We start from the raw sequence: 15,446 nt of genomic DNA, 5'->3' as shown, positions 1-15,446 counted from the left end.
AGCTGCCTCCTTCCCTGCCCTGCTCGTTGGGGGTGCGGGGGGAATCTCGGTCCTCCGCTGGGATGAGCCGTTGGGTATTCGGGCAAGTTGGGTGAAGGTTGTTCAGTGGCTGAATTCCACTTTCTAATTCTTGGAGTGTTTTTTTCCTTCTATCTCAGATACAGAAACTGGAAGCCATTTGAAGTCTTTGCAAGCCAAGAGTTTCTCTTGGGGGAAAAAAGGAGCAGAATAACTTTCAGGGATCTGTCCTGGGACACCAGAAATGGTCCCGTGAAGGAAAAGGCATCTGGAGACCCACCAGAGTCCTTGGACCCATCTGGCGTTGCTCTGCAGGACAGAGAAAGGATGGAGACACAACCTTTTGCCAAGGAGTTCTGGGCAAGAACTGGGCAGATGATCCTGGAGGAGGAAACCATTCCCCCTTCCGAAGTTCAGCTTTGGAAGTTCACTCAATATTGTGAGGCTGAGGGTCCCCGAGGACTTTGCAGCCGACTCCATGACTTTTGTAGGCGATGGCTGAGACCAGAAAAGCACACCAAAGCCCAGATGCTGGACCTGGTGGTTCTGGAGCAGTTCCTGGCTCTTCTGCCCCCAGAGATGGAGGGCTGGGTACGGGAGTGTGGAGCAGAGACCAGCTCCCAAGCAGTGGCCCTGGCTGAAGGCTTCCTCCTCAGCCAGCCGGAGGAGCAGAAGGAGCAGGTCGAGTTACAGGTAAGAGCTCAAAAGAAAATAGAGAATGTGTTTGAATACAATGTGGTTGTGTTCTGAATATAGGAATCCACTGATGTACATTAATTAATTAATGTGTGATGTACATTAATTCTGCTTCTTTCTTCCTTCCTCTCCTATTGGAAGGGCTGCACTGTGGAGATCAGAGATCCTGAGGGAAAGAAGAATGCATCAAATCCCCCTCAGGAGCTATTTTTGAGGAGGATTCCTTGGGAAGATCAAAGTCAAGACGCCTCAGGAGGTAATGGAAGATCCTTTGATTACCCATCTGTCTTACCTTCACTCTCTCTTCTCTTCTATACACTACTTCCTCCTATTTATACTTCTCTACAATAGTTGAAACTGTAGATAATTGCCGAGCGACCCTCCTTAGGTGAGGCTCCTCCTGCTAGGGACGGAAGAGATTGGGGTCCACCTGAAGGGGCATGCTGAGGAATTTGTGGATTTTCTGTAAGGTGAAATCACTCAACTTTCTTCCCAGTTAGATGCTGGCATGATTTCTGGTCCAGTGGAAGCCCTTTAGGCAGTTTCTTGCTCTGTTATCTGGCTTGACCCAGTCGCTCCTGAGGAAGTGGACAGGATCCTAGGGAGTATGTGTGCAACATCTGTATTTTAGACCTATGTCCCGCCTGGCTTGTGAAATCTTCCCAGGAGGCGACAGGTGGGTGGACTCTGGTGGTGATTAATGCTTCCTTACAGGAGTGGGTAGTGCCCCAGCACTTTAAGGAGGCTGTCCTCCACCCTCTTCTTAAGAAGCCATCGCTGTATTCCACCCTCTTGGATAATTTCCAACCTGTCCCCAATCTTCCTTTTTTGGGGAAGGTGGTTGAGAAGGTGGTTGCGCGGCAGATCCAGAGATTTCTGGATGAAACGAATTATCTAGATCCCTACTAGTCAGGATTCAAGCCTGGATTTTGAACAGAAATGATATTGGTCGCGCTTCTGGATGTTCTCTGGCGAGGGCGGGATGAGGGTAGTGCATCCACCTTTTCTCTAATTGACCACTTCGTGGCTTTCGATACCATCGACCATGGTATTCTCCTGGGGCGGCTTTGAGGGATGGGAGGTTTTGTTCTATCTTGGCTCATTTTCTTCCTCTGCGGTGGGTTAAGCGATGCTGTGTCCTCCTCCTCGCAGTGCCTGGAGGCTGTGAGGGGCTGGATGGGGAGCAACAGCCACCCGGAGTCCTACGGGATTGGGCGGCATATAAATCTATTAAAAGCCGCACCTTTTTCCCCATAAAAGAGGGCGAAAATTTAGGTACATCTTATACACCGAATGTAGCCCCCCTTACTCACCGGCCCCTACCCTTTGGCCTCTGCCTCCCACCAATTTACCTCTTTGCAACAAATGGAGAAAATGGGGCTTGCGGAGACGGCAATAGACTATGGCAATGATGGTGAACCTTTTTTGGCTCGCGTGCCAAAAGCGGTGGGAGCACATGAGGGTCATGCGCATGCGTGCCACACCCATAATGCTATGCGCACAACCCAGTGCACCTGCACGCACTACCAGCGCTCCCTCCCATTTTTAGTTTGCTTTTGCCGTCCTCCCCAGGCTCCAGAGGCTTTATAGGAGTCTCGGGAGTGTGAAAACAGCCTCCCCACCACCACCAGAGGCCCTCCGGAGGCTTCATTAGTTTCCCTGAAGCCTCCAGAGGGTTAAAACTGGCCCCTTTGAGCAACCCAGAAATCTCTTCTGGTTTGCTCATAGGGTCAGGGTTATTTTTGCCCCCTGGAGCCTTCAGGGAAGCCTCCTGAACACTCCGGAAGGCTAAAACCAGCCCTACGAGCAAACTAGAAGTCCTTTTTTGAACTTCCGATTTGCCCATAGGGCCGGTTTTTTGTTCTCTGGAGGCTTCAGGGAATCCTCCGGAGGGTGAAAAATGGTCTCAAAAGAAGGCTAAAGTCAGTGTGTGCTGGCCAGGTGACAGGGCAACACCTTGTGTACCTTGACAAATGGCTCCATGTGCCACCTGTGACAGGCGTGCCATAGGTTCACCATCACGGGGCTATGGCAATCCCTGCAGCCTGAAACAGCTGATGATTGGGAGGCCAAATTGAAAGTGAAACTTGCTGTTTGCTCCACGAGATAAATTGCTGGGAGGCAGATTTTTTTTTCTTGTGCTAATCAGGCTGTTTGCTGCAAGGAGGTAAGTCAATAACTATAAATGCCTATAGAAAGTTCAAATTATTAGACTTATTTTTTAAAGACTGCTTTATTATTGTTGCAGAAAATTACAGGCGTTAGACTTCTCAGGATACAGGAAAAGTTTATTTGGCAGCCAGGTTCAGAAAGCGAGCCCATGGCTAGCATTGCAAGTTCTGAACAACCTTAATTATCGAAGCACGTGTTCTTATACATTCTCAAAAGCATTGCAACACGGAAACACTTAACACATTTCTTAGTGGTGACCTTGAGGAGAAAGCCTTATAAGGAGATGGGATCTTCTCCTTTTGTTTATGGAGTACGTGTCATTAACGAACATTAATTGAACCTTGGACTTTTGACATCTTGTGGTTAGGCACTGGCTTCCTGTTTATTTTGCAAGTTGCAACTCTGCCTATGTGGCTTTAATATAGAAGTAAAAGGGCTCTAAGAGGCTGTCCAGCCTGACCCAGTAGGTTTCACACTTAATGTCCAAATCTCACTTTACGTCTGCTTTATTATTGTTTTAGACAACTTAACAAAATGAAGAAGCTTTTCAAATAAATGCTTGATCTGAAGAGGCCCAGTGCTATTGTATTTTCTTTTAAAAAGCAGAGAATAATGTATACTTCCAGAAAGCACATCAATTTTAACAGCATCTGTACAAGTATAGTCTGAAATGTAACACCTCAAACAGTGTATACCTTCTGTACTGTTTGCTGTTTGTTGAAAGGAGGAAAATTGCTGGGAGGCAGAGGCAGATTTTTCCCCCCCTTGTTTTTCTCCCCAAAAGCTAGGTCCGTCTTATATTTCGGAGCACCTTATATTCTGAAAAATACGGTAAGCCCCTTCCTGGCCCAGCAATCCCCACTCCCACTAACTCATGCCCTTGTCACTTCATATCTTGACTATTACAATACGTTCTACATGGGGCTGCTCTTGAAGAGCATCTGGAAGCTCCACTTGGTGCAAAACGCAGCAGCTCGCATGGTTTTGTGCAGACCCCGGTGTGCACATGTATCACCTCCCACGCAGCAGCTGCATTGGCTGCCAATTCGCTTCCGGGTGCAATTCAAGGTTCTGGTTGTCACCTCGAAAGCCCTTCATGGCTTGGGACCGTCTATTACTGGTTACATCTTCCCGACCCACCAGAGTGGGGAGGCAGGGATTGTTGCATTTCTCATTGCCTAGAAAGATACACCTGGTAAGACCCAGAAGAAGGGCCTTCTCCGTGGTGGCTCCCTTTCTCTGGAACATCATTCCTCCCCCCCCCCGGAGATTAGACTGGTCCCCCACTCTAGCAATCTTCTGGAAGGCGTTGAAGACCTGGCTCTGCCAGTGGGCCTGGGGAACCCAGAGGGGGGATGGAGCCTATTAAATGGCTCCTCTAAGGTGCTGTCAATGGGGCGGGGAGTGGGGTGATCTTATTATTTTAATGTATTATATAATTCTCCTTTTATTACTTTTATTGCTTTAATATGGGTTTTATACACAAGTCGCCTTCAGTCGCCATGTGCGAATAGGCAGCATATCAATTGTCTAAAATAAATAAATAAAGTATTTTGTTAATTATTTCTTTTGATATTACTTATTCCTTACAGAGAAACAAAGAATGAAATTTTCTGGTTTTTATGACGGCGCTCAAGCAGCGGTTGAACCTCCAAACCAAGTAAGAAATGGAAAAGTTATTAGATTTGTATTCTTGCTTTCAGAAAGTGAAGTGGGTGTGCTGAGTGCTCTCTCCTTCTATTTCCCCCCTTGTTTGGACTGGATAATTTTTGTTTCCTTCCAAAACATGGACAGCAGAATAGCAGGTTGAAGTGGCTGTCAGCCAACATCGCTTCCTCTGGTTGTCTTGTTCTGCAAGGTGCTGCTCTTCCAACTTTGCGTTTACAAGAAGCACTTCTTTTAAACTCCTTCAAGAATTAGGAATAAATATATCACAGTGGCAGGAACTGCTAGACCTCTGTTCTTTTTGTAATTTATTGACATCATATGGTACAGATTAACAGAGTTGGAAGGGACATTGTAGGTCATCTAGTCCAACCCCCTATACCATCTCTTACTGTTCGCAGTCTAGTCTCTTCTTGAAAGCTCTCAGTGATGAAGCTCCCACAACTTCTGAAGGAAATTTATGTTCCATTGATTGATTGCTTTCACTGTCAGAAAATGTCTCCTTATTTCCAGGTTGAATCTCTCCTTGTTCGGCTTCCATCCATTATTCCTTGCCTGGCCTTCAGGTGCCTTGGAAAATAGCTTGACCCTCTCCACTCTTAGGCAGCCCCTCAAATATTGGAACGCTGCTATTATGTCTCCCCTGGTCCTTCTCTTCACTAGACTAGCCATGCCCAGTTCTTGCAACCATTCATCATATGTTTTAACTTCCAGTCCCCTAATCATCTTGTTTGCTCTTCTCTGCACTCTTTCCAGTCTCAAGACCTTTTGTACATCATGGCAACCAATACTGCAATGTTTCCAAGGCATTATAAAGTGGTACTAACACTTCATGTGGTCTTGATTCTATCTCTCTCTTAAAGCCTATGATTCTGTTTGTTTGTTTTTTGGCAACTGTAGCACACTGCTGGCTCATGTTTAAGCGATTGTCCACTAGGACTCCAAAATCCCTGTTCCACTTACTACTTTTGAGCCAGGTATCACCTATTCTATACCCAGTTGGTTTTTCTCTCCTAAATGTAGCACATGACAATTCACACCAGTGAATTTCATTTCGTTAGACGGTACCAATCTGTCGATCCTTCTATATCTCGAGCCTATCTTGTGGAGTGTTGTTATTCCTGTCAATTTGGTCTTGACTGCAAATTTGAGGAGTTCCCCTTCTATCCCCTTGTCTAAATCATTGATGAAGATGGACAGACCTTGTGAATCTTTCTGTTCTGTTCTTTTTTCCATGTTCAGGAGAGTCTTGTGTCGTTCGAGGAGGTGGCTGTGTATTTCTCTGAGGAGGAATGGTCTCAGCTGGATCCTGAGCAGAAAGCGCTGCATTCGGAAGTCATGCTTGAAAACCATAGGAACGTGGTCTCTCTGGGTAAGAGTTTTCTAGTCCCCAATGAGAGACTTCAAGAAGACAGATTATAGTTAGTTTTTATTAAAACATTACTAAACATGTATCGTCTCCTGGAGAGGAAAAGGAAAGTATCTGGCCCTCTGGTACTCCAAGGAAGGAAAGAGTCAATGTCTCTTTGCTTGGATGCTTTTGGGCCATTTCTTATCTGTATTCTTCCATTTCTCTTTGAACTTATCTGTGGAGACTGAGAAGAATGGGACATGATTTTCAGTGTCTTCTGGAGGTCCTGTGAGAAGAATGTGTTGTTATTTGTCCTCTGAAAGCTCCCCAAATTGTATGAGAACCGAACTTTCACTCTCAGGCCATGGAAGAGCATTCTCCCAATCCAATTCAAGAACAACGACCTCATGAAGTGTGACTCCGAGCATCTTAGGGTACAGGTGATCCCTGAGCTATGACGGTTCACTAAGTAACTGTTGTAAGTTACAACCTAGTCCTCTCCCAAGTTCTTAAGACTCAGTTCTGAATTTGCTAATGTTACAGCACCACAATCGCCATTCACACTTACAAATGACAGCAGAGACGTTGCAACAACAATCACCCTTTCTGTACCCCCACTCCACCCTACTGGGACCTACGTTACGAGGATTTAGAGAGCCATCGGTTCCTTTGCCTGCCTGGCTGCATTTGCAGAAAAAATAAGCCTAAGCATAGTGAGAGATACGTAAGATCAATAGTGGGAAATCTGGCACTATTGATCTGATATGATCTCGCACTACAGTACTTTAGGCCTCTGCTAACTAAGGCCTGCATGAGATCCAGGGCAAAATGCTTTGTCAAAAAGCGAAGGCCTCTTTGTTTTCAAAGACTTTTGCCCTGGATCTTGTGCACTGTTCAGTTTATAGGGAACATAGGCCTAAAGTACTGCGATGCGAGATCATTAGTAAGAGATCTTGCACTTCTGGTCTTGTGTGATCTCGCAGTAAAGTCATTTAGGCCTCTGTTCTCTGCAAACGGAAGCCTGTACCAGATCCGGCCAAAGAGCCCTCGCAAGCCAATGAGACTTTGGGACAGTTAAATAGCCATTCTTGAAGCCTCCCAACCTTTGCAGTCTCAGCGCAAAGAGCGTTTATAGGCCAATGGGAGGCTTCAAGGGATTTTGCTTCTAAGTCGCATCACCGGGGTCAAGGAACAAGCCGAGTGGGAGTTCTGCCCTCCAGACAGACACTGTGGAGCAGCTGCTCCAAGGTACACTGTGGAGGAAGGAGCTTGTTTCAAAACTGTTTCAGTTCTCACAAGTCTCTGCTGAAATTAAACCACCCCAATAAATCTTAAGTTTTCTCCTTATTCCACCTTGGATGTTTCCCCTGATTATTCTTTAACTCAAAACAGATTTTGATTGAGATTTCTAGATATGAAGATATAAAGAAAGATGTTTTCTGGATATTTTTGAAGCTTTCATGACTCATGAATATAGAAATTATGTCTATATCATGCCACTGTAAGCATGCAAACATAAAACATAATGGAATTTCACAAAAATTCAGAAAGAAATTCATTTGACTTTGTACAGTTTGATCTTTTTCTCTAACCTTGTTATTATTTTCATTTCTCTTTTGCTTTGAAGGTAATAATGGGCAGGAGGATCAAGATTCCTGTGAACTGTTCCAAGTGATCAATGGTAAAGATGGAATGGAGACGCTTGGAATTCGAATGGAATTAAAAACCCATGACAGAAACCAGTCAAATGATTGGAATCAGGAAAGCTCATCTTCCACCAATGCTCCAATGCAAGACTTTCTTGCTGAACAGGAGAAAATAAGGAAAAAAATTATTGGGAAAAGTGTGAAGCGAATCAAAGCTAAATTACAAGTAAAAGAACACTCTTTAAGCCAAAACAAAGGAGAAGATGCCATAGGAAGACATAACAGACAAAATTGCAATGGGACACTCATTCCCTCTCTTGGAAATAAGTCCCTCACATCTCAAAAAGTAATTGACAGAAAAAAGAAACCTTACAAATGTTTGGAATGTGGAACATTTTATAGAACAAGCAGGCAACTTACTTCCCATGAAAGATTTCACACTGGGGAGAAGGTATACAAATGCAGAGAGTCTGGTAATGGGTTCAGCAGAGTTAGTAATCTTATTTCCCATAAAGGGATCCAGTCAGGAGAGAAACCGTATAAATGCATGGAGTGTGGAAAGACCTTTGCTCAAAGAGGTAATCTTATTCGCCATAAGATGATCCACACAGGGGAGAAGCCATTCAAATGCATGGAGTGTGGAAAGACCTTTGCTCTAAAAGGTAATCTTATTCGCCATAAGACGATCCACACAGGGGAGAATCCATATAAATGCATGGAGTGTGGAAAGACCTTTGCTCAAAGAGGGAATCTTATTCACCATAGGACAATCCACAAAAGGAATATACTGTATAAATGCATGGAATGTGGAAAGACCTTTGCTTGCAGCAGTAAATTTACTATCCACAATAGAGTCCACACAGGGGAAAAGCCATTTAAATGCACAGAGTGTGGAAAGAGCTTTGCTCAAAAAATTCAACTTATTTTACATAAGTTCATCCACACAGAGAAAAAGCCATATAAATGCATGGAGTGCGGAAAGACATTTGCTCGAGGATATCATCTTAATTGCCATAAGAGGATCCACACAGGGGAGAAACCATATAAATGCATGGAATGTGGAAAGTCCTTTGCTGACAAGAAAAACCTAAGAAGACACAAAAGGCTCCACACAGGGGAGAAGCCTTATGAATGCATGGAGTGTGGAAAGACCTTTGCTGAAAAAAGTCATCTTAATTCCCATAAGATAAGCCACACAGGGGAGAAACCATATAAATGCATGAATTGTGGAAAGACATTTTCTCGTAAATATGGTCTTACCTGCCATAACACAATCCACACAGGAGAGAAGCAATATAAATGCATGGAATGTGGAAAGACCTTTTCTCGAAGAGGTAATCTTATTCGCCATAAGAGGATCCACACAGTGGAGAAGCTGTATAAATGCAGGCAATGTGGAAAAACCTTTGCTCATAGCAATGACCTAAGAATACACAAAGAGATCCATACAGGAAAGAAGCAATTTAAATGCATGGAGTGTGGAAAGACCTTTGCTCGAAGAGATCATCTTATTTCCCATAATATGTCCCACACAGGGGAGAAACCTTATACATGCATGGAGTGTGGAAAGACTTTTGCGCACAAAAGCACATTTACTATTCACAAAAGGCTCCACACAGGGGAGAAACCTTATACATGCATGGAGTGTGGAAAGACCTTTGCTCTAAGAGGTTATCTTATTCGCCATAAGATGATCCACACAGAGGAGAAGCCGTATGAATGCATGGAGTGTGGAAAGACCTTTGCTGTAAGTTGTTACCTTATTCGCCATAAGACGATCCACACAGGGGAGAAGCCGTATCAATGCATGGAGTGTGGAAAGACATTTGCTCAGAAAGGTAATCTATCTTCTCATAAAAGGATCCACGCTCTGGCTTAACTATATAGCAATAGCAATTCCACTTAGACTTCTATACCATTCCACAATGCTTTAAGGCACTCTGCGCAGTTTACAAAATCAGCATATGCTCTCCAGCAGTCTGGATCCTCATTTTACCCACCAGAGAAAGACGAAAGCTGAATCAACCATGACCCTGTCAGAATCAAACTCCTGGCTATGGACAATTAGTCTGTAGTACTGCATTCTAACTACTGACCCACCATGTCTCTATAGATTTTTATCTGTATGCATATTGTGCCTTTCGGATCCCAATGAGACAAGGTTGAATTCAACAAAATGAAATTTAATGTGGAGAAAAGTAACGTTTTACACATAGGCAGGAAAATATATATTACCTGAAACCTGGCTCAAAAATAGTAACTGTGAAAGTGTCCTTGGAGTCCGAATGGATGATCACTTAAGCATGAATCCCCTGTGTACAGCAGTAGGCAAAAAAGTGAATGCAATCCTTGGTTGTGCAAACAGAGGAATAGAATCAAAATCACATGAAGTATTAGTACCTCTTCATAAAACCTTAGTAAGACCACACTTGGAATACTGCATCCAGTTTGGATTATCACATTAACAAAAAAGATGTTGAAACTTTGGAAAAAGTGCAATGAAGAGCATCTAAGCTGATTAAAGGCCTGAAGACTAAAACAAGAACGGTTACAGGAACTGGGCATGGCTAGTCTAGTGAAGAAAAGGACCAAGGGAGACAGAATAGCTGTGTTGCAATATTTGGGGAGTTGGCACAGAGAGGAGGGGGTCAAGCTATTTTCCAAAGCGCCTGAAGACCAGACAAGAAATAATGGATAGAAACTGATCGATGAGAAATTCAACCTATCTGAAACTGACAGAACAATCAACCAATGGAACAGCTTGCATTCCGAGGTTGTGGGAGCTTCATCACTGGTACCTTTCAAAAAGAGATTGGACTGCTGGTGTAGAAATGGTGTAGTGTCTCTTGCTTGGGTGGAGGGTTTACTAGACGAACTACAAGTGCCTTCTATCTTGGTTAATCTAATTTCTATTTTTTCCCAAACCACCAAGGGCAAGATAAGAAACAATGGATGGAAATTAATCAAGGAGAGAAGCAACCTTGTAGTTTCTTACAGTGAGGATAATTAACTAGTGGAACAGTTTGCCTTCAGATAGCGTGGGTGCTCCATCACTGGATATTTTTAAGAAGAGACTGGACAGTCGCATGTCTCAAATGATATAGGATCTCCTTGAGCTGGACTAGAAGAGCTCCAGGTTTCCTTCCAGTTCTATTCTGATTTTGATTTTGAATCCTCAATCTTTTCTTGTTCTCTTTTCCTAAGTTGGAGGTTTTAAAACAAAGATGAGTATCAGTGCAGATTAAGGTTACCATTTGCCCTGAAAGTGATGTGTGGATGCCAATATTTAAGTGGTGTAGATTCCCTAATTATTCAAGTAACTCCTTCTACTCGCTCACTTCTGAAGGGGAGGGATGCGGAGGAACCCTTGCAGGGAAGAGCTGAGGAATTTGTTCAGTTTCTGTCAGACAAAGTCGCTCAGATTCGGATGGACCTGGACTCCACTTGGGTAGTTCCTGCCGAGATGCTGGGGGTGGGCCTTGATCGGATTTCTTGGATTGAGTTCCAACCTGTTACTCCTGAGGAAGTGGACAAGGCCATGGGAGCGGTAAGTGCCTTCATCTGCCTACTGGACCCGTGTCCCTCCTGGCTGGTTTCCGCCAGCAAGGAGGTTACACGAGGCTGGTTCCAGAGAATTATTAACACCTCTTTACAGGAGGGATCTTTCCCGCAGCCCCTAAAGGATGCGGTGGTGAGACCCCTCCTTAAGAAACCTTCTCTGGATCCAGCTATTCTTAAAAACTATCGTCCAGCCTCCAACCTACCCTTTGTTGTGAAGGTTGTTGAGAAGGTGGTGGCCTTTCAACTCCGATGGTCCTTGGATGAAGCTGACTATCTTGATCCCTTCCAGTCGGGTTTCAGGCCTGGTTACTCCACTGAAACTGCTTTGGTCGCGCTGACCGATGATCTCTGGCAGGCCAGGGATAGAGGATTTTCCTCTATCCTGGTGCTTTTTGACCTTGAGGGGTGTTTCCAAAACTAACAGATGGCTTTATCTGAACGCGAATCTTGAGGGGTGTTTCCAAAACTAACAGATGGCTTTATCTGAACGCGATAAACTATATAAGGGATTTCCTGCCTGTCACTCAGGGTTCAGGCCTTTGTCTCTGAACTTGCGCAATAAACTATTCCTTCCCTGAAGAGCTGGCTTGCGTGTCCTGTTTTTTCTACAACAGGAGGAAGATCTTGGAAAGCAATGGGGACCAAAATAAGATGACATTAAGCTGCGGCTGATTTCAAGCTGTTTTTTCAAATATGGATTAGTTTAGTTTACTTTATTGTCATTGCACATGGTACAATGAAATTAAATGCCGTCTTCAGTGTACATTACAATTATAAAAATAAAAACACAAACATGCATCCTTTACATTCTATATCAGTGATGGCGAACCTATGACACGCGTGTCAGTGCTGACACGCGTAGCCATTTGGGGTGACACGCACAGGATTTCATGCGATTCATCCTCGGCTCCTGCACGGCCGCCGAGGATGAAAGAATCTGTGCTGGAGGAACGGGGGGGGGGGACGTGTGATCTCCCCCGCCCACACTCACTTACTGTATCGCCGCCGCCCCTTTCTGAGCGCAGGGGCTGCTGGTAAGGCGTGCGTGCCATGCGCACACACGTCATCAGCGCGGCAAGGGAGGACCCGCAGGAGAGGAGCGCGGGAACAGTGCGCGCCTCTCTCCAGTCAGGCCGGCACAGAGAGTCTTATGTTTTTGTCGAAGTGACACACAACGCGAGTTATGCTCAATTTTTTGCCGATTTTTGACACACCACGCCAAAAAGGTTGCCCATCACTGTTCTATATAATTGAAATTGACATCCTGATATTGCACTACCCAGGATGGCGAACCTATGGCAGGCGTGCCACAGGTGGCACGTGGAGCCATTTGTTAGGGCATGCAAGGCTTTGCCCTGTAAGCTGGCTACCGTACATGTGCACGCTGGCCAGCCAGGTTCAGCCTTTTTTAAAGCCATTTTTCGCCCTCCTCAGGCTCCAGAAACTTTATAGGAGCCTGGGGAGAGCGAAAACAACCTCCCCTGCCTCCCTGAAGGCCATCAGGAGGCTTCAGGAGCTTCCCTGAAGGCTCCGGAGAGCAAAAAAATGGCTGTACGGAGGCTTCAGGGAAGCCTCCAGAATGTCCCTGAAAGCTCCGGAGGACTAAAAACAGCTTTACGAACAAACCGGAAGTGACTTCTATTTTGCTTGTAGGGCCTCCGGGGTGGCAGCTGTTTTCACCCTCCCCAGGCTCCTACAAAGCCTCTGGAGCCTGGGGAGGGTGAAAAAAGCATGCAAAAAATGGGGGGAGTGCCTGTCATGCTTGCATGCACACTGGGGGTTGCGCATTGCATTATCGCCGTGCCTCACCTGCACATGACCCCCCCCCTGCACTCCCTCTGCTTATGGCGTGTGAGCCAAAAAAGGTTCGCCATCGCTGCACTATCACCGCAGAATTCAATATGGTTATTGCCCTGAGATAGGAGGTGTTTTCAGACTGCTTGTCCTTGTTTTTAAGAGTTTTTCATTCAGTTGTTTCCTGAGAAGTCTCAGGTAGTCTATTCTCTGCTGTGCCCTTTTGACCAGTGCTGCAATGTTAGTGCCCCAGGTCAGGTCTTCTTCCCAGAAACTTAAAACTTGCTCCATTCGGTCTCCATTGATAAGCAAGGGCTGGATGTCTGATCTATTCCTTTTATAGTTAGTCCACTGTAAGATCTTTGGTCTTATTTCTGCTAAGGATCAATTTATTGTCTCTACACCACGAAAGCAACCCTTCCATCTCGATAGGCAGATTCATTCCCCCCCACCCAGAGTTTAGTCCCACCACAGTTGTATCATCTGCAAATTTAGTGATAGTATTACTAGCGTGAGTGGAAATGCAGTCATGCACATAAAGACTATAGAGTAAGGGTCTTGACACGCAACCCTGAGGTGTACCGGTGCTAAGAATAAGGGCTGAAGAGATATGATTACCTAATTTGACCCTCTTGAGAGCGGCCACGCAAAAAATCCATAATCCAAAGGCAGCTTGAATAAGAAAGCCCAAGAGTCATAATTTAGACACTAATCTATGTGGAATTATTGTGTTAAATGCAGAACTAAGATCTACAAAATTATTAGAGATTTGTGTGTCAAACTGGAGGGGAAAGAAAAATGACGTAGGCTACATTTTTTAAAATGGATTTTCAACCACTTTTCCATCCATTCCAATTTTGTTTTGCTCACTGTACCTAACCTCTGTGTGTCACTGTCGACTCCAAATCTCCAAATTCCATCTGCCAGTCAGTGCCGACTGGCAACTACACGGAGGAGAGCTTTTTCAGTAGTAGCTCCGACCCTTTGGAACGATCTCCCTGTGGAGATTCGTACCCTCACCACCGTCCAGACCTTCCGCACAGCCCTTAAGACCTGGCTAGCCCGTCAGGCCTGGGGATAAAGCTAATTTGTCCCCACCCGAATGATGAATGAATGTTGCTTACTATTTTACTTCTATGTATTGTTTGTGTCTATTGTCTGTACCCTCCCTTCCTTATTTTATGTAAGCCGCCCTGAGTCCCCTCAGGGAAAAGGGCGGCCTATAAATACTAATAAAATCAAAAAATCAAAAATCAAAATCTAGTCAAATGTTTTCATAACAATGGAGTCTTCAGCTTTTCCTGTTTTGCTTTTTCATTTTCTTTTTCTCTTCATTTATGGTCTAATGATATATCCCTGCCTTAAATTCTCCAAAGTGCTTAAGCTTCCTAGTCACATTTGTTGAGGTGAATTTCCTACTCAATCCCTATGTAAAAATGTTTTTTCCTCATCATAGTTTAGATTGATATTCCTTTTTCAGGATCTTCATTTTCTTTCATCAGAAAAGGCCGGTGGGGTCTCTGCCTTTTCTTCTCTCCCTTTGCCGAGAGTCTGAGAGAATAAGTAGATAAGGGCAGCTATATTATTGAATTAAAGAAATAAAATAAAAATCAATTTAAAATCATATTTCTGATTGTGGCCTTTCTGCCTGTATCCCATCTGCCTCTCCTTCAGGCCGGAATTCCCAACAACTGCAAGACCAAAGCTGGGTTTCTAAGAGGCTCCTGCTCCTCCTCTTCTGACTGCCTGGGTGTTTCTGACAGGATTTGGCCCTTGGAGGCTGTTCTTGAGGGAAGTGAGTTCAAATCCTCCAGAGAGATTTTTCTCCATCTCCACAGACGTTCCTGGACAGGCAGATGGAGAAAGTGCCGGCTCTGCAAACGTCAAAGGGCCCTTTCCCCGACTCCCAAGCCCATTATCCCCGCCCTCTCTCTTCCTCTCAGACGCGCTCCTCTTTCCCGCAATTTCTACAATCCGGGCACTTCCATCAGGGGGCGCCCACCGCCAAGAGAAGGGAACTCCCGGCGCTTCCCCATTGGTCCACTGGAGGGCGAACGTCACGGCTGGCTGTCCAGTGGAGACTGCGAAGGAATTGATATTACGAACGCTTGCCGCTCTAGGACCGTGCACTCGCTATCCTTAACTCCTGGAGCTCCGCAGGAGGCGGAGGTGGAGGGAGATCCAGATGTGCCCCGGGTGAGTTGGGGGCTCTTCGCCGGCAAAAGGAGTCAGAGGAGGGGGAGACCCGCGCCCGGCACTTCTCCGGCTGCAACCCCGGATCCCATGCTCCCCAGCCGCTCTCTCCCTGCCGTGGGAAGCGGGGATCCCAGGAAGATCCCTTCCCGCCCCTTGTTCAGGGGAAGAGCCCGAGTGTGTGTGTGGGGGAGGGGGGTGTTGGCAGGAGAGGAGAGAAGCCGGGCAAGGAGGAGGCAGGATTCGCACCAAGCTCCCCTAGGGCCCCATCCTGTCTTTGGGAGGTGAGAGAAGCGGGTTGGCCTCTTCAGCTGCCTCCTTCCCGGCCCTGCTCGGGGAGACCTCGGTCT

General features: G+C 45.5%; 2 protein-coding genes across 2 annotated transcripts in view; both read left to right on the top strand.

The window, feature by feature from the left end:
* The window catches only part of LOC148047315 (uncharacterized), a 94,317-nt gene that overhangs the window by 17,681 nt on the left and 61,190 nt on the right, over positions 1–15,446 (top strand). The window lies entirely within an intron of this gene.
* Positions 859–11,688, top strand: LOC106556731 (uncharacterized). The gene is made up of 4 exons (XM_014075706.2): positions 859–970; positions 4,479–4,546; positions 5,794–5,923; positions 7,530–11,688. Exons 2-4 carry the CDS (start codon positions 4,490–4,492, stop codon positions 9,425–9,427), a joined length of 2,085 nt encoding a protein of 694 aa, XP_013931181.2. The 5' UTR covers positions 859–970; positions 4,479–4,489; the 3' UTR covers positions 9,428–11,688.

This window comes from Thamnophis sirtalis, unplaced genomic scaffold (genome assembly GCF_051295495.1).
Source record: "Thamnophis sirtalis isolate CommonGarterSnake01/CBP01778 unplaced genomic scaffold, rThaSir2_p1.2 scaffold_3, whole genome shotgun sequence".
NCBI classification, from domain to species: domain Eukaryota; kingdom Metazoa; phylum Chordata; class Lepidosauria; order Squamata; family Natricidae; genus Thamnophis; species Thamnophis sirtalis.
The sequence above is the reverse complement of the archived record's forward strand: the minus strand, read 5'-3'. Positions and strand labels throughout refer to the sequence as shown.

What these genes read in the sequence shown, in the direction of transcription:
- LOC106556731 (XM_014075706.2), top strand. Translation starts at nt 4,490, where the DNA reads ATGAAATTTTCTGGTTTTTATGACGGCGCTCAAGCAGCGGTTGAACCT. An exon ending in CGGTTGAACCTCCAAACCAA is followed by an intron (nt 4,547 to 5,793) that starts GTAAGAAATGGA and finishes TTCCATGTTCAG; the next exon opens with GAGAGTCTTGTGTCGTTCGA. An exon ending in TAGGAACGTGGTCTCTCTGG is followed by an intron (nt 5,924 to 7,529) that starts GTAAGAGTTTTC and finishes TTTGCTTTGAAG; the next exon opens with GTAATAATGGGCAGGAGGAT.